This window comes from Medicago sativa, chromosome 7 (genome assembly GCF_051527215.1).
Source record: "Medicago sativa cultivar Bolivia chromosome 7, Bolivia_mono, whole genome shotgun sequence".
Lineage (NCBI taxonomy): Eukaryota > Viridiplantae > Streptophyta > Magnoliopsida > Fabales > Fabaceae > Medicago > Medicago sativa.
The window spans coordinates 18,078,413-18,102,713 of NC_140755.1; the positions used below are offsets into that span (position 1 = coordinate 18,078,413).

The 24,301-nt window shown below is 33.9% G+C and overlaps 1 protein-coding gene across 1 annotated transcript; it reads right to left on the reverse strand.

Moving 5' to 3' along the window:
- Positions 1 to 3,824: 3,824 nt before the first annotated feature.
- On the reverse strand, positions 3,825 to 6,662 carry LOC146904738 (putative disease resistance protein At1g61300; the record flags this gene model as incomplete). The annotated part of the gene is made up of 1 exon (XM_085727297.1): positions 3,825 to 6,662. A coding segment is annotated over one exon (2,763 nt), but the record flags the coding sequence as incomplete, so codon positions are not given.
- Between the last annotated feature and the right edge of the window lie 17,639 nt (positions 6,663 to 24,301).

The window sequence follows — 24,301 nt, forward strand, 5'->3', positions numbered from 1 at the left end:
AGGGGGATGATTTCTTTTCACTAATTAAGCTATAATCTCCTATTTTCAATTATGAGTTTAAGTGTTTTTGTGATAATTGTGACTTTTTCCCAATTACCACTCTGTCCCCGATTACCTCTACCTCCAACATTCCCTCTTGAAACATTTAGGCCTTCACTGTTTTCATCAGCTCTCAAGTCCTTGGACTTGGTCAACTTCTAGGTTCTTAAAGCCGCTTGAACTTCTTCCAAGGTGACGGTGCCTTCTTTGCCATAGAGCATGGTATCCTTGAAGGATTCAAAAGATCTCGGTAGAGCACACAACAAGAGTGTAACTTTGTCTTCATCCTCAAGATGCACCTCTATCTTCTCCAAGTCATCAAGAATTTTGTTGAACTCCGTAAGTTGCTCCATGATGGCCTTTGATTCCTCCATCTTGAATGAGTAGAGTTGTTGCTTTAGGAATTGCCTATGAGCCAAAGATTTAGTCATATACAATGACTCCAACTTTGACCACATCGATGTCGCGGTTGGTTCCATTGTGACATCTCTCAAAACTTTATCCCCGAGGTACAAGACAACGACACTCTTGGCCTTGTCCACAATCTCGGTCTTCTCCGCTTGTGATATGGTGATCGGCAACACACCTTCAACCTTCAATGCATTCTCACACTTTTGTTGTATTAACACCGCTTCCATCTTTACCTTCCATAACCCAAAATCATTATCTCCGGTAAACTTCTCAATATCCCACTTTGAACCCATGATACCTGATTATCAATTTGATCCTTTCCCCACGGTGGGCGGCAATTGTTGTGAATTCGTTGCAAAAAATCACACCAATAAAATACTTGATGTGTGGAGAAAAATTAACCAAGAAATCAAATCAACGTGAGTGACAATAATAATTCAAGCAAAAATAATAACAACAAGAGATGAGAGAAGAAGAAGAACACATGAGAATTTATTTACCCAGTTCGGTTCAATACTGACCTAAAGATATCAAAGTGTTACAAGAATTAGTCTTCAAACATAATTCTACCCAAAGTTCCGAATCTCTTCCTACAACCAAGAGACTCTATCCTAACAGTGTTTTGTTCAAGGTGAATAAAAACAATCTCAACCCTAGTGTTTGTTGTCAAGATAAATCTCTATAAACCCTAGTTTGTTGTTTGTTTCTAAACCCTGTTTTTCTACTCTCTCCCTTCTTTATATTTACAATAAAAGCATCCCTCAAAATTTGGAACAAATCTCAAGCTGAGAATACGTTTCTGTTTTTCTGCATCAGCATAAAATCGTGCTACCATTTTTTACGAATGGGAAGTGTCAAATCTGGTCCAAAAATCGTGCTACGATTTTGCCAGATTCCCAACCTTCAATTTTGAGTCACATTCAACAATTCTTTCTCGGATAAGGGCAACTGGAGCCCACTTTTTTAGTATTTTCTAAATGCTCATATTTCATATCCATCTTCTAGCTAACTTACCACTTTCATTCTCAAGGAGTTCAATCGGGGGCTCTCATTAAACATTACTACGACTCTAATAAGATTTAATATTAAGTTAATATAATTGCCTCAAAGTCCTTTACGTCTTGGTATAACTCCAATGTCAACTGATTTAGCCGTCAACCAATCTTACATATGATAACTCCAATGTCAACTGATTGGGATGCAGCCTATTGGAAAACAGTTCAATATGAGATATCTTTTGTAAGTAAATAATTGAAATTGAAATGTTTTGTCTTAAGCCTATCTTTTGACACCGATATTATGAAAAAAAAAAAAAAAAGGCGTGAAAGGTTATGATTTTTGTCATCGCATTCACACTTAAAATAAAACCACCAAACACTTTCTTCGCTTCTTCCTTTGTTGTCTTATGTTAAGTTTATGGTTTTTGTCATCGCAATCCACACAAACTCTTGTTTTAAAACCACCTACTTTAGGGTTTCTGATTGGCCATAGATGCTGTAAGTAATGTTGGTAGATAAATATCCTTTCTGATTGACCACAAAAACTCTTCCTTAGTTTCTATTATTGTTTAGTGTTCACTGCACCAATTTTCATATATTGTGACATTTAATTTCACCTTTTGTTATAGTCTATTCCTATTGTTCTTCTGATTAGTATAATTTTAGCTTCATTACCAATTATTTAAGTTTTAGATAAGTTGTGCTTGTTTTCTCTCAAAATTGTTTCATAAGTTTAGGTATTTGAAATATCTGAACCAAAAGGCATATTTGACAATCTTAGGAACAGGAAGATTGGAGCTAATGAAAAATAAGATGAAGCACAAGGCGTCTTTTTCTAGCTCTGGTCCAAGAAGCTTTGGCCTAGTGTATCAAATTATTTCCTTCAAGTTTCATCTCCAGATGATCTGAGATCGCCATTAATTCTGGTGGTGGTTCCTGTACAGAAGTCATATCAGTCCAGGCAGAACAGTTTCTGCAGAAAGCTAAAGAAGGTTGAGAGGATGGCTTTTCTCGTGTCCTTAAGCCTCTTGTTGAAGGATTTTGATGCAAAGCTCGATGGTGAAGATTAGTTGTTGGCTGTTGCCACAAAACAGAACCGCTAGGAATTTGCAGGCACCCAGACTCTTGCTTGGCTAGACACTAGTTTGATTGGATGGAGCATTTTAAACTGTCCAATAAGTCAGATAAATTGCCATGATGTAATATACTACTCTCATTGGTTATGATTTCGTTATCAAACGCAATGTTAGAAAAATAAGATGCGGGTCTTCTAAAGTTTATTTCCTTCAAAATGCAGTACCTTACCTTTCTAATTAATATAGTTTGATGCAGGGCACATTGTAAAATTAAGCTAAAGCCTTTCTGATTAATTCTTTGTACAATGCGAGTAAAATAGTTAATTAAGTGCAAAACATGGATGAATTCAGTTTTACAAATTGATGGAATTTTTCTTCCACATCTGGTAATACATCACAATACACAGTTTATTGAAAACTTGCATAGGAATAAAATTAGATTAATGAAGCCTCTTTGAGGAAGGTGGATGGAAGAATGTCTAAGCTGAAAAAGCTCAGTACAACTCATGAATAATGCAAAAGGCAGCATAGGATTTTGGTTTATCAAGTAAAAAAATTTCTTCGTATATCCAAGAATGATAATATTTCATCTGTTTTCAACTATAATATATTTTAGAGAAAAATTAATAGAAGAAAAAAGAAAAACAACCACAAAAGTTAAATCGAAGTTAATCAAGACCAAATTAAGAGAATGAAAGGAGATTAGAATATATGGGAAAAGGCACGCAATTGCAATTTTTTTGGTGTAATCCGGACATCCTCTGTGCACAACTTGCATAGTCTAATCTCTCGCAATTGCAAATATAAAGTGATCGTTGTTACTTCTTATGTGTACATGACTAAATGAAGTGCAAAGCTTGGATAATCATGTTTTTCAAAGCTTGTTACTTCTTATGTGTACATTACACTATTGTTTTCATCACCACTTTTGTTCCTGCTTTTAAATTAACTCATATGTACCATTTGAAATTTTAAAATATTTTTCGCAATCATGTTTATAATATTATAAAAATCTCTTTAAAAAAAAGTTAATTATTTTAACAAAACATGAATTAAATTTGAATTTTTATGATTCCAATGCTTAAAAATACATATTTAATTCATGGTTTGTTAAAAAATATCTTAATATTCTAAACATTCTTGCAAAAATCTAAATGATACAAATGACATATAACTTAAAAAGCAAAGACAAAAAATGTGGATGAAAAACATTTGAGGATTAAAAATGATTTTTTTTTTAAAGGATTAAAACAAAAAGTCGGAATATAGATAGGACAAAAAATCATAATTAACCCTTCAAAAATAGTTAATCTAATACTTATGTTTTGTACAAGTTCAACATCAAAATTCAAACAGACATAAAAACTTACACATTTCATGGAAAAATCCCAAAACAAGGGTTCTCACCATCTATGAGCTTTACTGTAGGGAGCATTCTTAAGCCAGGACATGAAAAGAAGCAGATGTCTAATGTCGGTTGTGAAGATCCACAACGTATAATCCCTTTGCACGCGGTCTTCAGTTGTGGCAAATAGCACAACTCGAACATGGTCAACTTGGGAAGTGTAATGTTGGAACTGTCATCGTCATCACTGTTATTCTGTGCAAATATCTCTTTCATTGAATCACAACCGTTTACAGATATTGTCTCCAGATTTTGAAGATGTTGAACTAATTGTGGTGTAACTGTAAACAACTTCTCTATCAAATTGCATCTGTAAATAGAAATTTTTCTTAGACAAGAGAATATGCAACTTGGTGTCAAAGATTGTCTAACATCAAAAACTTCTTTACAGACAACGGTTAAACTTTCCAGATTGCGAAGCTCCAAAACTTCAAGGTTGTGAATCTTGGTGCAAAAGGAACAAGAACCATATAAACAAAACAAGCTCACCAGCTTTTTGCAGTTATCAGTAACAATTTTCCTCAAAGAAGAAGTGTTGTATAAGAAAGCATCACATAAGCAAACCCAATGACTATTTTTCTCTATATACAGACATGTAAGGTCTTTAGGCAGTATGTGGGAGAAATGATCACAATCTCTAAAGAGTATAGTCTTAGTTTTAGGATCATTAGGAACAAATCTTTTCAAATTAACATAAGCGTCCCTATTCCAAACATTTTCATCATATACATTTACAAAAGTGAGATTATATGTTTTGAGCCCGAAACACATGTCAAGCTTTTTTTGCATGTATTGGTTGTGATCTTTGCTGTCAAAGCTGCCTCCTAAACATTCCAACATATTCATCCTTTGAATATATTCAACTTTAATCAAAGCATTGGTATGTCGGAGATCGAGGTATTGTATTTTAGTCAAATTGGATGAAAAAGACCCGAAATCCATATTCAAACTCGCGTTCCTAGATAGATCAAGCCATTTCAAATTGATTAGTTTTTCCAAGCCTTGTGGTGCTTCCTCAATGGAAGTATTTGAAATGACCAATCTTGACAATGCTTGTAGTTCTCCCAATGGGGGAAAATGTTTCAATGAATCACATTCATTAAGCACTAAGGAAACAAGAGACCTCAACCCACTCACAGAGTTTGGCAAAGATTCTAGCATTTTATTATAGGATAGATCCAGTATTGATAAAATATTCATATATTTGAAAAAACTCTCTGGAATATGACTAATGCACACTTTATTTATAACCAAGGTGGACAGCTTCGGACAATCGGGTGACATGTCCTCTAGGATTTCTTCTAGATCACAATCTCGCATATGAACCAACTCTAAATCAGTTGCCCATCCGTGTGAGTGATGTATCTTAGTCAATTTCTCATTCAACTTCACTATAGCATTACTCTGATTCTCTCTCAAGATATAACATGCTATATTTCTAACCAAGGGATGTGTGCATACATCATAATTATCATTATAACTAATCAAAGAATGGGCTTCAAGCTTAGTCAATATGGCAATCCCCTCATCAAATATTTCTTCAAAACACATATTCCCATTTATATGTCCTTTGTCAACTAGCTTCATGATCATTTCATATATGTCAATCATCATAGGCACTTCCTTAACCTCGTCACCATCCCCAACATCATCAATAGATAATAATGCACAATACAAAAAACAGTTTTGCAAGTTCTTTTCCATCAAATTATCATAGCTACGCTTTAATACTTTGAAGACTTCTTCTTCCATCTCTTGTCCCATTTCCAATTTTTTAAGTTTATTGAGTGCATGCTTCCATTGATGAATGTCATCAATCCCTTTCATGGTTCTAGCCATCACGTTGATTGCAAGCGGTAAACCCTTAAATCTCTCTACAATACATCTTGCAATCTTTTTTATTTCATGTTGAAGTGTCATGGGTGTTCCATCATGTCCAAGTTTTAGCATAAACAACTCCCAACCTTCACATGTGTTGAGAGGATACATTTGTAGTATAGCATATGGCTGGCAATCCATCTGGTGACATACATGTTTCAACCGAGTTGTCAAAATCACTTTAATGCCGTTCAATTTTGGATGAATTCCCACCTTTTGCAAATCAATATATTTCCAAACATCATCCAAAATAAGAATTGATTTTCCCTTTTTCTCCAATGCCGACAACAAATTTTCTGCTCTAATTCTTTCATCATCTTCATCAAGCTTCACACCTATTCTTTTTGCTATATCATGTTGCAGTTTTGAGATGCTATAATTGTGAGAAACAGTGACCCAAAACACATCCTTAAAAGTTGATTTCTTTTTTACTTCATCCTCCACAAGAGTTGCAAGTAAAGTTTTTCCCACTCCTCCCATTCCACATATGCCAACAACAAACACTTGATCATCCTGTAAAAGTTGAGATACTCTCTTGATATGCAAGTCTAATTCTTTCCCAACAAATTCAGTCGATAGAGTGATAGGTTTCTCTTCCTTGTGCCTTTTCATATTTTTTATCAATTCACGAACATCAGAAGTGTCATTTGAGAGGTTTCCTTCCATATCTTGTAATTTTCTCAGCCATACATCAACTTCTGGTTTGCGCTTTTTGCCCCGAGACTTCAACAATTGCAGTTGTTTTGCAATATCTTTTTTCTCACATTCTAAATCAATAACCAGTTGGTTTTTTGTATCAATCTCACTTTCGACAACACTTATGTTATCACCGCTACCGTTCACACCTGCTCCATTGTGTTTGTCATGTTATATAATAAAGCTTAATTATTTAAGTGTTTAAATTGTTTACTGGTTATGGGATAACAATTTTAAAAACAAGTCAATGTAGCTTTTTTTAACAACAAATTAGAAAAATCAATGTAGCTCTATTTTTTTACTCAAAAAAGTCAGTGTAAACCCAGTTATTAGTATTAATTTCTTTGGTCCCCTCCAATTTAAGTGATGTGACGTTGACGTGGCACTAATGAATTGGAATTTTATTTTATTTTATTTTTTTGAAATTTTCATCTCATTTATTAATCTATAACATAACATATATAAAGGTAACACACCTTTTTGGTGTAGCATATTTCTTTCCAAAATTGTCCTTCACTTTCTTTCTAAAGTCTAATTAGTAAACGGGTGCATTATAGTAATATCATCGTAACCACATAGATTAGATTAGATGAAAGCGGTAACTGATGCCTCTCATTCAAGAAAATTGATGTTGACACATTCCATATGGCTGGGACACACATGTAAAATACCTTTTTGCCCCCTCGGCAGCCGAGGAATTCAAAATCCGGCTGCAGTTAACTGCCGAGGAATTCCTCGGTAGTTAACTGACGAGAAAAACTGTTACATCAGATGAAACAGTCACCTGCTCCCCCTACACACTATTTTCTCATCACCTTCATACAACTCCAATCCAACCCAAAATCCTAAAAAAATTTCATCAAATCTTGCTCCAAAATGATTCAAGCATCAAGCATAGGATGATTCAACACACTTTTGATGTAAAAAAACAGGTATTGTGCATTTTATTCGGTTTATTTTTTGGATATGTTATGGTAGTTTTACAACGTCAGCTACGTAACACTGTCATGGGGAATCTCAGTAGTTTACTGCCGAGGAAAACCTCGGTACCTTACTGCCGAGGAAAACCTCGGTAGTTAACTACCGAGGAACACTTGGGAAAAATTTTAAGGCCGAAAAAATGGCAGCTACTGCCATTTTTTCCAAATTTTTTTTTATTTTTTTTGTTTTGGTTCATTGTGGCATTGATGTTTATGCATTAGTAAGTTGTTAATTTATATTTTTGTGTTGTTTAATTATAGTAATGACCGAGAACGCGGAAGATGTTTCGGGAGAGACAAAACGTAATTTTGTCCAAATTTCCGGAGATGTCAAACCGCCTAAGGTTGAAGTCAAACCAAACATTGATGGAGCTTCCGTCCATGTTGAAGCTTCTAAATATGTTAGCCCCGGTGTCGTCCCACTTCAAGCCCACGAAGTTGACACGGCTAGGTTTTTTTCTGACGATATTAAGTTTCAAGATAGAGAAGAATTGCTTGGGTGGGTACGTTGTCAAGCAAACAAGGCGGGATTTACAATTGTTACACAAAGATCAATCTTGATACATCCAATATTGCGCCTAGTTTGTGAAAGGAGTGGAGCTCACAAAGTGCCTAAAAAAAACCGAAGCATGCGACAACGGGCTCAAGAAAATGCGGGTGCTTGTTCATGATTAGTGGATATCAAAGTACGCAAACAAAGGAATGGGGATTGAACATTCTTAATGGAGTTCACAACCATGCGATGGAGCCGGCTTTAGAAGGACACATTCTTGCCGGTAGATTAAAGGAGGATGGCAAGAAGATTGTACATGACTTGACCAAGAGCAAGATGGTTCCAAGAAATATTTTGATACACTTGAAGAACAAAAGACCACATTGCATGACAAATGTGAAGCAAGTGTACAATGAACGTCAAAAAATATGGAAGGCAAATAGAGGTGACAAGAAGCCGTTGCAATATCTAATCTCGAAGTTGGAGGAGCACAACTATACTTATTACTCAAGAACACATGGTGAAAGTAATACAATCGAAGATATCTTTTGGGCTCATCCAACATCCGTTAAGTTGTTTAACAATTTTCCAACGGTTTTGGTTATGGACTCCACCTACAAAACCAACTTGTATAAGATGCCAATGTTTGAGGTAGTTGGGGTAACTTCGACCGATTTGACATATTTGGTTGGGTTTGGATTCTTGATGCATGAAAAAGAGGAAAACTTTGTTTGGGTTTTAAAAATGTTGCGTAAACTTCTTACTTCAAAGATGAATATGCCTAAGGTGATTGTTACCGACAGGGATGGGTCTTTGATGAAAGCGGTTGGAATTGTTTTCCCTGAAAGTTATGCTATGAATTGTTACTTTCATGTGCAAGCAAATGTTAAACAAAGGTGCGTCTTAGATTGTAAATATCCTTTGGGAAAAAAGGATGGGAAAGAGGTGAGTAATCGCGATGTTGTCAAGAAGATCATGAGGGCATGGAAAGATATGGTTGAATCGTCCACTCAAGAGTTATATGCAAATGCATTAGTGGAGTTCCAAGATGCTTGTAGTGATTTCCCACCTTTCCTAGCCTATGCCATGACCACCTTGAATGAAGTGAAGGAGAAAATAGTGAGGGTATGGACAGACCGTGTGTTGCATCTTGGTTGTAGATCCACCAATAGGGTAGAATCGGCTCATGCTTTGGTGAAGAAATATTTGGACAATAGTGTGGGTGATTTGGGTACTTGTTGGGAGAAAATACATAACATGTTGTTGCTTCAACACACTGCGATACAAACAGCCTTTGGTCAGAGCATTACCGTGTTGGAACATAGATTCAAAGATGTCACTTTGTACTCCGGCTTAGGTGGTCATGTGTCTAGATATGCTTTGGACAACATTGTTATGGAAGAGTCCCGTTGTAGGGAAACATTGTGCATGAACAAGGAAATTTGTGGTTGTGTTCAAAGGACATCTTACGGCCTACCATGTGCATGCGAAATTGCAACTAAACTCCTTGAAGAAAAGCCAATTTTATTGGATGAGATACACCACCATTGGCAAAGGTTACGCATGGGGGAAGAAAGTAATGAACTTGGTTTTTCGGTCGATGATGAGTTGAAGGGTATTGTAGAACGTCTCAAGAAACTCCCTTTCCAAATGAAGCTTGAAGTCAAAGAGGCTTTGCAGCAGTTGGCATTTCCTGAAACCACCATGATGTCTCCACCACCACAAAAAGCAACAACCAAGGGAGCCAAGAAAAAAGTGGACATTGCGAGGTCTAAAGGAAGAATTACATCGACTAGTCGGATCCCTTCTTCTTGGGAGGTTGTTGATTCCCAAAATCTGGATAGTCAACCGTCACCATCACCAACAACATCATCATATAAAAGGAAAAAAGGTGCTCGTCTTGGTAAAGCACCAATTTCCCCACTTCCACCACCTTCTCGGTATCCAAAGCCTAAGGCTATCCCGGTTATGAGGCCTATTGATTATATGCCACGCTTCATGCTTCCATTTATTGAAAAAGTGGTGGATGTTATTGGCGATGGACATTGTGGATTCCGGGCTATAGCCGAGTTCATGGGCTTAACCGAACAAAATCATCTCATGATTCGTACACATCTTATTCAAGAATTGAAAGATCATAGAGATGATTATGTTGAAATATTTGCGGGTGAGGATCGTTATAACTACATTTTAAATGGCTTACATCCTCCCGCAAATACAAAAAGTTGTGCACATCTTGTTGATAAGTGGTTGACTTTTCCGGACATGGGGCACATTGTTGCTAATTATTACAAAAGGTGTGTGGTTGTGTTGACAAATCTTGAAGTTGGTAACTCGGAATCTTTTTTTCCACTAAGAGGGCCACCACCGCCGGGTAAGCAAAAAACTCCCATCATGTGCCTTGGGGTAATTCCTAATCACTTTGTGCTTATTTACTTGAAGAATGGTTGTCCACTACCTCCATCATCTACGGAGTGGCACAATCACAAGAAAGAAGATGCGGTGACTTGGGAAGATGAGTATTTGGATCAACATGAGTTGTTCCGAAAGCTCATGGCTATTGAAAGTGGAAACAAACCGCCAAAACCACAAAAGGAATCAAACAAAGCGGCGCCTATTTTGTTGGACACTCCCGAAAAACCAAAGCAACAATTTGAAGTTATTGCGGAAGATGAGGAAGATTTTATGTCACTTGATCTTCTCCAATCACTTGCCCTTTAACGAGTAATTTTTTTGTCGGTGTTAGTCCTTTTTTTTGGTAGAAATTACACCGACGTATATTTTGGGGTCAAAATTGTAATGCCCATTTTTTGTGGCCAATATATAAGTAACATTATGTAATTGATATTGATATATATGATAATATGACTTTTATTGACTTGAAACTAGTGCAATAGTTATTTATAGCTTATTAATGTTTACGCATTTGATTTATTCGTTATTACATTCCATTTAATTTTGTTCTAATCTATGATTATTTTGTTAAAGCTTTTGTCAAGTGAAACATGTCAGAGGTTGCAAGAATTGAAGGGCGTGTTAGGTATTGCGCGTTTAAAAAGACGATTAAGGTTATGATAACACCGACGGACTCTATTGATGATTTGAAGACACAACTTAACACTTATTTTGAACATCTTGGTGAAAATCAATATACACGTCACTTGTCTGCTCTAATGCCATTGATAGACCTAGGAGAAGATAGAGATGAATTCGCATGGAAAACGGCAAGCTATATGCCTTGGATTATTAAAGACGATAGTGATGTCGGATTTATGTTTAGGAATATGGTGGAAAATAATGTATTATATATATGTTCGTTCCATATGCAATTGTAATGAATGTAAGTAGGGATTTAATTTAATGATGTGTAATGAGTTGTAATGTGTTGTAATGTGTTGTTTGATTATGGACACTATGTTCCGTTTTGATGAATTTCAAACTTTTGTGTGGTTTGAACCAAATGTCGGTTTGATTTAATTATGGACAAATGTAAAAGATATTGTATTTTTCTTGTTTATGACCGAGTTTCATTGTTGTATAATTTGAATTGCCTATGGAAATGCTCTGGTGAAATTACAGGTCAAAACTGACCTAAAAACGGCTTGGTAAGGGTTAGCAGTAATGCAGAACCTGCTGTCTGCATAAATGCTTTCCTCGGCAGTTAACTACCGAGGAAATCCTCGGCAGTTAACTGCAGCCGGATTTTGAATTCCTCGGCAGTTAACTGCCGAGGGGGCAAAAACGTATTTTACATGTGTGTCCCAGCCTTCTCTAATGTGTCAACAGCAATTTTCCTCATTCAATTTCAAACATATAGAAACTTCTAACAAAAACTGCCGCACAATCTTGACAGCGAAGGAGTGGAAAAAGATGAAACGTGAGAAACTCTGATAGAAAGAAGGATGTAATCTCATGGGATGGTTGAATTTGTGTTAGGAACATCTGTCATGCTATCAACGGAAAAGAGGATCGTGTAATTTGCCATCGGCGGAATGTGCGACAACATCTGTGGCCGCGAAAACAGTGCTCTCAAGAGATAGCGGCTGGCATTCAGAATGTGGCACTAGGTAAACCCCTATCGTATTGATCTCCTTTCGCTGTCTCTCTAATTCCTCTTTATGCTTCTCTTGAAAATTCTGATTTGTTTTAATTTTTTAATTGATTATATTTTTTTTTTTAGTTTTGATTCTCATTAGTCACTTTTTGTTATTATCAATTTATGCTTTTTTCTGTGAATTTTTCGGTGTTTGGTGTTTGATTATTTGCGAGAGTGTTGCGGCGAGTGTATAATTCATGCCTGTTTGCATTGTGGTCGTTCGATTTTGAGTTCATTACTTAAGGGTCATTGCAATATTAGATAAGGAGTTGGGGACCGCTCATCTCTATAACTTCCTGTACGCATGAAAACTCATTTCAACGTACGAAGCAGACATGGGGATGGGGTGTGGTTGTCTTGACAGTAAAGGCAATATGATAGCAATCGAGGGTTACTTCGGTCTGTGGAGGTGCACCAACAGAGAAAAATCAGTATGATTTAAGGCTGGGGAAAGAGGTGGTGGAGTAACATTGTCTCGGGTAAGTGTATTTCAACCGAAAGCATATACTTGAGTAAAGCATGGAGTTGTGTAAGATTAGAATTACCATGGAAATGGGAAAAAAAAAACCAAAATCTGTTAAATTTTGTAGGCACAATGAAGATCTAGGTGGCATTGGTGTTGGTTTTATGAAATGGTTGAAACTTATGATTTCATGATGCAACTGTAATGAAGTAATACTGATTCAAGCACACCAATCTTAGCATGTCTTATTGTGTAAAGTATAATACATTTATATTTTTATATCTTACTGTTAAACAAATTATATTTGTGTTGTGTAAGACATTATTTATTAATTTTTATGTGAAGAAACATAGTCAAATATATACAACGTGACTGCAGTAGAAAAAACGGACAGACCTGTCTGGACGCTAGTTACAATAATAAATAAAAATTCAATTAATTTACCTGATTAATATTTAAAAAAGTTACGAACATAACTGAATCATCACGTGTCTTCCTTCATCATCAACACTATCCAGATTTTTAGTAAAAAAATAAAGGGTCTTGTTAATGAGTGTCTGGGACACTCTTTAAGCATTCTAAAATAAATTATTCTATAAAAAAAGTCAAATATTTCAATTTTCAATACATTGATTACAAAAAAATTCAAAAAAATTACCTTTTTAAGGTCTTAAAGAGATGCACTCGTTAACATTTCTCAAAAATAAAACCAACACCAACGGGCAAGATTAACCAAAGAAAATGTAAAAGGAGAGGAATAACCTGAAACCAAAATCGATACTTTCATATTCCATCTTCAAAATCGGCTCTTTCAGATTCATTATTAAATCCAACCATAAAATCTGCCCTTTCGGTCATATCTACTGACCTTTAACATTGGGTTTGTCGATTTTGCTAGCTGTTGGAAAAAAAAGGGTTTTTGAGTGAAAAAGTGTATGTTTATAAGGAGAATATTGTCAAAGAGAAAGGGGTTTTGGGTGTAATGATTTCTGGGTTTAGATTTCTTGATTAACCTATGGGTTATGTTTTAGGGCAAATCAATTTCTTAATTAATACAGGTAGGTGTGTGGCTACGGTCCTGTGTAAGCTTGTTGTTTTTTTCGTTTTTTGTTGGGTTTGCTCCTGGACGTGCTTGTGCATCACTGTCTATTTTGTGGGGCTTATGTATCTTATGTCTCATCCTTCTCTTCTTAATAGGATTTGGGTAGCTTTGAATAAAATTGGTTGTTAAAAAAAAAGGGAGGTTGGTATTGGTTTATGAAGATAAAGGAAGATGGTAATGTTAATGAAGGAGGGTTATGTGATCCACGTTTTTGGGTGGAGAGCTCTGCAACTAGGGGTGGCAAAACGGGCCCCGCCCATCGGGTCAGCCCGTTTAACCCGCCATTTTAGGCGGGTTGGGGTGAGATTTTGAGCCCATCTCTCTAGTTGGCCCGCCCCTGTTAAGCCCGCTGAAAAAGCGGGTCATAACGGGGTGGGACGGGTTGGCCCGCGGGCTTATTAAACATTCTTTTTTTACTATTAGTGACCGAATTTTTAATTTACACGCCCCATAAATAATTGGGCCAAATGATACCAACCCAACCTCAAATTGTCCCACTCTCTCTGATAGTGATAAGTGATAACTGATTCACCACTAGTCCACTACCTCTAGAAAAAAACTGATTCACCACTGCATTATATTGAGACTTTTTTCATGTTGTTGGATTTATTTTGTAATTTGTTTTATGTTGAATGTATGGTGGATTTATTTTGAGATTTGTTTAATGTTAGAGTCTTTATATTGAATTTATTGTTTTTATAATAGCAGTGTATTTGTGAATAATAATCAACAAAAAAATATTTTAAAAAATAGACGGGCCGGCCCGCCAACCCGCTAGTCCGCCTTTAGGCGAGGCGGGGTGTGAGTTTGAGCCCACCCCCTTAAGTTGGCTCGCCCCGCCCCAACCCATTTTTAGCGGGCTAATAGCGGGCTGGGCTTAAACGGGGCGGGCTGGGCCGTATTGCCATCCCTATCTGCAACGTTCGATGGTTGGTGGTGGATGATGATGATGAATTTGAGTGGTGTTGGTGTTGTCGATGATTCTCATCTGTGATTGGAATTAATCATATGATGATTGATGGGTTGTTGTTGATGATGAGTGAAGAATTTTTTTAATTGATTTTTATATTTTAATTTATAAATAAGACAAAAAATATGATTAATTCCATCAATAATGACATGGAAAATGTTTTTTTTCAACTCACTACTGCCACATCAGCACCGCATCCTTAATGACTACGCCACATCGTTTAAATGGAAGGGGAACAAAAAATAATGCTCTAACTTTATAAATAGAGGGACATAAAAGTTTGCTTTAGAAAAAGGGTTTCAAAAGTTAACAAAATTAAAAATAAAGGGATCAAAATTGCATTTAAGCCAAAAATTAATATGCTTCAGTAGATGGATTTGATGAATTTTGTACTAGCCTGTTTTTCACTAGAATTATTTTAATTATTTATTATGTGTGTTTATATGTGCTTGTATGTGATTATTTGTCTCTGTTTGTATTTTATTCGGGAGTATTGAATTTTGACTTAAGAAGGGTATTTTGGTCATTTTAGACTCAGAGGTATTTGGTCATTTGGTGAGAAAGGGTAAATTAGTCTTTTTTTAAGAGAATTATTCTTAGTGTTTTAAGTGGGAAAATTTATTTTTACCAAGTTACTAGTGAGTTGAGGTAATTAATTAAAGATGGTAATTATTCGTAACATTGGCGATTTAGTTGGTAAGAATATTGAGCCCATTAAGACAACTAGAGATTGAGCTCATTTGTGTAGTGACTATATAAACACTAGTCTTATGAGAAAAATTAGGTCATTATCTTCATTCACTCATTTTTACAAAACATTTTGAGATAGAGGTAAAGAGAGAAAAGGGATCTAGAGGAGAAAAGAAGAGCTAGAGAGAGAAGAAAATTGATGAAGACACATTTAGTTTGGCTGAGAAACACTAGTAATTTACCTAAATGCCACCTCGGCAGTTAATTGCCGAATTATGGAATCGGCTGCAGTTAACTGCCGAGGAAAACTTCTGCATTTAACTGCCGAGCAAACCTCAAAAAAAAAATTTGACAAAAATCATAAATTGTCATTATTGATATTTATTGATTTTGAATGTTTCAATCATTATTTTGATACGTTTCAAACAATTGCAGTATTATACTTATGCATATATATCTTAATAAGAATAGCATTTAAATCAGTGTAAAAATTAAGCATTTGAATATTGTTTTGCACATTACTTAAATAAAAATAATAATTTTTACCAAAAAAAAAAATCGTTAAAATAATTGTGCACAATGATTTTTTTTTTTTAAGGTATAGTATGTTGTTATATTTTCTACATTAAAATAATTGTGCACAACGATTGTTTTTTATTGAAGTAATTTGCAAAACAATATTCAAATGCTTAATTTTTACACTCATTGAAATGTTTTTTAAGGACTTAAATGCTCTTTATTTTTTTGTCCAGATTTAAATGATATTTTTATTAAGATATATATGCATAAGTATAATACTGCAATTGTTTGAAACATACCAAAATAATGATTGAAACATTCAAAATCAATAAATATTAATAATGACAATTTATGGTTTTTGTCAAAAAAAAAAGTTTGAGGTTTCCTCGGCAGTTAACTGCAGAAGTTTTCCTCAGTAGTTAACTGCAGAAGTTTCCTCGGCAGTTAACTGCAGCCGGTTCCATAATTCGGCAATTAACTGCCAATGGGGCATTTAGGTAAATTACTAGTGTTTCTCAGCCAAAGTAAATGTGTCTTCAGCAATTTTCGAGAGAGAAAGCTTGGGATTGATGGCTAGGAACTAAATTGAAGCTAGGATTTGTATTCTTTAATAATAGAGGTAAGGGGGATAATCTCTTTTCACTAATTAAGCTATAATCTCTTAATTTCACTTATGAGTTTAAGTGCTTTTGTGATAATTGTGAATTTTGTGGTTTTGAATGATAAAATTCATGCTCCCATTTCATGTGAAATTGTGGATATGATAAACTTCATGAAATTGTTGTGTTAATAGCTTAAACTTCATAGTTGTTGTTGTTGAGTTGTTTTGATGATTTTTGATTATTTGAGTGTCAATCATGAGTTGGTGTGTGATTGTTGTTGAAACATGTTTGAATTCACTTCATGAATGTTTGTATGTTGTTGGGTTTGAATTGGTGTGGTTGTTTTTGAATTTGAATGAAAAATGAGAAAATGGTGGTTTTTGGTGAAAATGAGCTAGATGATGATTTTGAGATGAATTGATGTTATAATCCGATGTTTATTGTTGATTTGAATTCCTTTTTATGTTTGTAAACAAGTGTACAAGTTTTGGGGTCGAATTTGGAGTGAAGGGGATCAAAATTGGTGATTTTTTATGAAATTTGAATGAGTTCTCGAGAAGAACCAAAATTCTGAGTTTGCAGTGAGCCTATCAAACTCACCGTGGCGAGTTAATATGGCCATGGCGAGTTGCTAAATACATCAACTCATGATTTTGGCGTTTCGGGCATCCAGGGTCGATCCGGGTGGTTCCAAACTGATTCTTTTGGTGTATTTAAATGTATTTGAACTTTCTAAACCTTTGGAAACATCAAATGAATTGGATTGAACTTGGTTTTGTGAATCGTATCATGAAGTTTTTGAAAATGGTTCAAGAACATGAAATTTCCGAAAAACTCGTTTTCTCAAGGAAAAAAGGTAGGACTTTGGTTGTCTAGTGTTGTTATGACTTATAAAAATGTTTTGGATGGGAATCATGAACGTTAACTTGGTTTTGCTTTGAAAACTTGAATTCTTTGAAAAACGTCAAAACGATATGAACTTTGTGAAACTTTAGGATTGAGGTGAATTGGCCTATAAAACGTACATGTATACGCTACTGCACTCATATGTGACTTGTTGGTATACTTAGTTGAGGCATTCAAACTTGTTTGATTTGTTTTGTTGAATAACTTTGGAAATGAAATAAACGATATGAAACTAGAGAATTTTGGTAATTGTCGGCATTGGCCTATGAAACATATATGTATACGCTACTGCACTTTTATGTGATTTGTGAGTATACTCGGTTTATGCGTTTGAATTTGTTTACATTGGTTTTGGAGAATTTGTCGGAAAATGCTAGTTTTCATAAACTTAGACGAACTTTGTCAAACTCATGTTTTATGGTCAGATAACTCGTAGGAGACTTTGAATTCATGTTAATATGATGAAATGTGAATGAGTTGATGATGATTAGGTGTCTAATATGGGAAATGTTAAGATTTGGATAATATTCAGTCTTTAGTGTTAAATGTGATTTTGAACTTGTTGATTCTTAAGTTGATTGTTGTTAACGATAGTTGTTGATGACGATTCTTTGGTAATTTTAAATTGATAATTGGTGATGACTTTTGTTGAACATGACTTGTGAATTATGAGGTGAAGGTGTTTCTTTTTGGTGATAACTATTTGATGAATGTTTGATGATAAACATGATTATGTTTTGATGTTGATTATGATGGTGATGAATTATGTTGTTAAATTATTACATGCAAATGATGGTGATGTTGATGGTGAATGCATTTATGCAAAATGAATGTGAAAATGATGGTGAATTTGTTGTTGAACATGTGCACAGTGTGTCATATGTTCATGCATATTTATATCTAATGAAGGTGAATTAGGATGTTTACATCCAATGAAGGTGATTAGGATATTTATATCCAACGAAGGTGATTTAGAATACTTTGTATTCAATGACGGTGTTTATGATACATTTGTATATGGGGTGATGACCTTGAGGTGACCGGTACCACATGCATATAAAGTCGTGTCTAGACGCATTGCATACATTTGGTGAAGTTGTTAAATGCGTCATATTTGACTATGTGCTTGGTGAACCTTGGTGATTTTAAATGATGATGTTTATTTTGGTGAATATAATGAAGTGTGAATTATATGTATGTGACTGGGTGATCTCTTTTGTGACGATAATTTCCTTACTTATACCTTTGAAATGATGAATTGTATTTGTTGAGTTAATTATGCTAAATGAGGAATATGGTGAGTAATTCTTATATTGATTTATGTTGTTAAGTGATGAATCTTGATGATGATTTAAGGTATGAATATGTTTGATGTGTTATGATAGAAGTATGATAACATGATTGATGTTGATCTAGGGATAATATATATGTGATGGTAGTATTCTAGGAATGTTGATCATGTATATGTGCTATGCATAAAATCTTTGAATGTTTATGTTTGATTATGTTTAATTATGAATTATGGACTAACCACGGTGGTCGTTTGGTCGACCGCCTTCCTTATCCGCATGGATGGGTAGACGTTGTGCAGGAATAATTTGCTTTGCTTTGGTGAGTTGCTTGAGGATAACTTGGAGCTACCTAGTTTACTGTTTTTCGGTGTCTTAGATTTTAGGGCTCTGATTAGGGGTCGATCTTTATTATTTGTTTATATTACGACTGTTGGAGACGTCTAGACTATGTGTTGATGATGTTGTGATGATATGGCTACTTGGTGACTTATTTTATTATGGATGAATGTTGAGATGTTTTATTCCGCTGCGATGTTTGAGAAAATTATTTATGCATGCTTGGTGATTTACTGATGAAGTAACATCTAGATTCGTGATATGCGCGTATCATTAGTGTAATTTATCGCTTTTAGAGTTTAAGGTGTTACAAATTTCGTGTTTAATGGATATATTTGTTTGGAGTTTTAAAAGAATTTTTAGTGAAATGTTAATGGATCATTTTAATCTATGATACATTACCATCCAAATCTAAATTCATCAAATCCATTCATTATCTCATCCTAATATATGTGCAACAACTTTAAGCAACATTTATTTTCAAAAAGAGGAGTAATAAATTTGCACTTCATTGCAATAATTTTTATTTGTTTTAAAAAACAATGAATTAGAAACCGTACCTTGAAATAAATTCATGATCTCGACATTATTTGGATGGTCAATCGAGCTTCTAGTATGAGTGTCAATCACTTCTGGAACACCTTCGGCCACTTTCAATGAAAGATAGAAAATGTCACAATTTTTAAATTTCAACAAAAACATGGATGATTGAGAACATATTATTAGAAAATATAATGTTCGAAGCAAGTTCTATGAAGAAGCATGGGATGAAAGGGCATATGAATGCAGATTGATTTAAATTGTAAATATAGTAATTGTGTACATGATTATGCTATTTATAGAACTCGATAGGCTAATTAATCGAGTAACTTACTACTTATAACTAATATGTTTTAGTTGATGGATTTGATGAATTTCATGTTTGATACATATATTTGATTGGATTTTTAAAATAATTTTTAGTGAAGTGTTAATGGACTAATTTATCATTTTGATCTAGGATCCATTACCATCCAAATCTAAATTCATTAAATCCATCTATTTTGTCATCCTAATATAAATTAATCAAATCCATCTATTTTGTCATCCTAATATATATGCAACAACTTTAAACAACATTTAGTTTCAAATAGAGGTGTACTAAATTTGCACTTCATTGCAATAATTTTTTTCTTTTTTCTTTTCAAAAATAATGAATTCATTGCAATAATTTTTTTCTTTTTTTCTTTTCAAAAATAATGAATTAGAACCCGTATCTAGAAATAAATTCATGATTTCAACATTATATGGATGGTTAACCGAACTTCTGGTATGGGTGTCAATTACTTCTGGAACACCTTCAACCACTTTCAATGAAAGATAAAAATTGTCATAATTTTTAAATTTCAACAAAAACATGTATGATCACGAATATATTATCAGAAAATATAATGTTTGAAGCTAGTTCTATGAAGAAGCATGGTATGAGAGGACATATCGATACATATTGAATTGAATTGAAAATGGTAGTAATTGGGTACATGATTACGCTATTTATAGAACTCGATAGGCTAATTAATTGAGTAACTTACTACTTATAACTGATATGCTTTAGTTGATGGATTTGATGAATTACGTGTTTAATTGATGTATTTTATTGGATATTTAAAAGAATTTTTAGTTAAGTGTTAATGGACTAATTGATCATTTTGATCTAGGCTCCATTGCCATCTAAATCAAAATTCATCAAATTCATTCATTTTGTCATCCCTAATAAATGTGCAACAACTTTAAAAGATATTTCTTTTCAAATAGAGAAGTACTAAATTTTCACTTCATTGCAACAATTTTTTTCCCTTTTTCAAAAATAATGAATTAGAACTCGTACCTGTAGATAAATTCATGATTTCAACATTATTTGGATGGTTAACCGAGCTTCTGATATGAGTGTCAATCACTTGTGGAACACCTTCAGCCACTTTCAATGAAAGATAGAAATTGTCATAATTTTTAAATTTCAACAAAAACATGGATGATCAAGAACATATTAATATAATGTTCGAAGCGAGTTTTGTAAACCCGATTTTCGCTAGAATTATTTTAATTAATTTTTATGTGTGTTTATATGTGCTTGTATGTGATTAATTGTCTCTGTGTGCATTTTATTCGGGATTAGTGGATTTTGGCTTTAGAAGGGTATTTTAGTCATTTAAAACTCAAGGGTATTTTGGTCATGTTGTAAGCAAGTGTAAATTAGTAATTTCACTCTGAGGATTATTTTTACTGTTTTGGTGGCATTAATTATTTTTACTAAGTTACTATTGAGTTGGGGTAATTAAATAAGAGACGGTAACTATTCGTTATATTTTCCGTTAAGTGAGTTAAAACTTGGTGAATTAGTTAGTGTGAACTTTGAGCCCATTAAGACAATTTAGAGTTGAGCCCATTAATATAGAGCCTATATAAATTATAGTCTTAAGAGAAACTAGGTCATTTTTACACTCATTCACGCATTGCAAAACATTTTGGAGAAAGAGGTAGATAGAGAAAGTGAGGCAACAAGGGTTAGAAGAAGATCTAGAGAGGGAAAGCTTGGATTGGGGCTTTGGAGCAAAATTGAAGCTAGGAATTGGAGTGTTGAAGAGTAGAGGTAAGGGGGATGGTCTCTTTTTCACCAATTAAGCTATAATCACTTTTTCTACTTGTGGGTTTAAGTGTTTTTGTTATAATTATGACTTTTTATGGTTTTAAATGATAAAATTCGTGCTCCTTTTTCATGTGGAATTGTGGGTATGATAATTTTCATGAAATTAATGTGTTAAGTGCTTAGAACTCATAATTGATGTTGTTTGATAAGTTACTTTGATGATTTTGCTCAAAATGATGAAAATGAAGTTGTCGTTGTTGATTGCTGGTGAATTCATGTTTACATGCCATGATTGTTGATTGGTTGTTGTTGGTAATGGTAATGCATGAATTGGAGTTGATATTTTCAGTTGTTGTTGTTGTTGTTGTTGTTGTTGTTGTTGTTGTTGTTGTTGTTGTTGTTGTGTGGTGTTTGAATGAAATCAAAAGTGTTGTTGTTGAAATTTGGGGTTTTGTTTGACAATTAAGTGGATTATTTCATAAGCTAGTTTGAGTGTTGTGAGAAGAGCTTATTTTTGAGTATTGGAACTTGATTTTAATGGTTTTGGGAAATTGGGGAATCAAAATAAGCACTTTTGGGGGGGTTTTTGACGAAAACTCGAGGCCGAAATACACTTAACGACCCTTTCGCAGCGCTGGCGCCTGCACTAAAGCGCTAGGCGCTCATGACAGGGCAAGTTTATACTTGCGCCTTGTCGTGGGTGCTTCGGGGGCGACATGTAACACCCCAATTTTTAATATTAGTTTATTAGTATTATTATTATTAGATGAGATTAATATTAATATTATTAATATTATTAAATTGTTTAATATTATTAATTTAATTATTTGTATTTATTGAGAGATTAGGTAAGGAGAAGTAGATGGATTGGTTAGTCGGTGAAAGAGTGAGAGAAAATAATATTTAGGAAGAAAATTGAGTTTTTAAAGAGAATAAGAAAGTATAGTGTGAACGGAGGCAGATTAGTAAAATTGGGTAGAAAGAAAGGTATAGTTAGTGAACTGAGTAGTGTTTTAATGATATAAGCCGAGAGAGATGTGAATAGCAAGGTGGTGTAGTTATAGAAAGAATGGTAACAACATCTAGAGCTACAAATAGTAATCTGAAAAGATTAGTAACAAACCTAGAGAATATATAGTAATCTAAAAAGATTGTAACAAACTTTAGTTAAAACTTATAAATAGAGAAGAGAATTGGAGAAAAAGAGTTAACGAGAAAGAGAGAAACAAAGTGGCAAAAGAAAAACTAGGCTTGTGGAGAAAAGAGGCTAAGGAGGCAAAGAGAGAAGAGTTTAGAGAGATATTTAACCATAGGAAATCATCAATTTCTAGAGGTATGGGGTGAGTCTCAGTTCACCCATAAAGGTTGTATGAACATATGGGTAGTGAAGGAATTTTGTTTTCTATTTGCTTTCATGATATTTTGAGGAATCTTTGTTAAATTCATATTCTTTTATGTGGTTGTGTTATATGTTTATTTTCGGTTCTGATTAAATCATCAATTTGAATCCGATTGACTTATAGTTAATGATGTTTATATGTTGATATATTCATGTGCATCCTTTTGATTACGATTGTTTGATTGATTTCGTATTGTGTTTTCCTATATTTGATTGGTGTTCATGTTTTTAAAAATTGATTTAATAATCCGTAAGAGTAACTTGTTACATGAAGCCATGGATATAAAAATGGTTTTTCGAATCAATATATGAATTTGAAATAATAGAACTGTGATTGTGGTTTAGCATTCAAACAAAATTTATTGGCAATCGATAATTATTATATTATTAGCTTTTGAATTTGATTCCAAAGTTTTCTATACGAGTAATAGAGATCAAATATGGTAGTCAGGCATAGATTTTAGGGTTTGTTTGGAAGATCAAAGAAAGTGAAAGGAAAGATTGCAAGTGGAAAGATTGTTGAAGGAATGAAAGTGAGTAGAAAGTGAATGGAAAGTGAGATGATTATTTAACCGTTTGGTATGAAAGAAGGAGGAAAGAAAGATAAAGGAAAGATAGATCTATGTCTATTAAAATGACATAAATATCCTTACATTAAAAATTGATATTGTATTATATAAAGTAACATATATTAATAAAAAAAACAAATAATAAATTAATGGTAGCATACATATATGTATAGTAGTAATAAATGTTAAATGCCTGAATCAAAGTCATAGTTGAGAAAAAGCACATGCCATTGGAATTTTTTTTATTCAAATAATGACAATATTGTAATTTTTCAATTTTGGAACTCATGCAAAGCTTGAGTGGAAAGTTTTAGAATGTGGGACCCACCAAACTGACACTTTCTTTCCACACTTACCAAGCAACCAAACAATGGAAGCACGTTTTTCAATAAACTTTCTTTCCTCTATTCTTTCTTTCCTTCTTGTTTCTGCAGTTCCAAACATAGCCTTAGTGTTGGTTACTTTTGTTTTAAATTGTTAACAACCATGAGATATATTATCAATTGTTTTTTTTTTTAATTTTTAAATGATATGAGTAATTCAATGATAAGTAGCTTATTTAATTAAGTAGCTTATTTAATTCTTACATATTTGATGATGTGAAATTGATGTGTTATTTAACGCTGTGTAATTGATGTGTTATTTAACGATGATGCTATTTAATGATGTGATATTTGAAGTTTTGATTTAAAGATGTGTTATATAAAGATATGTTATTTGAATATGTGTGATTTAAAGATGTGTTATATAAAGAT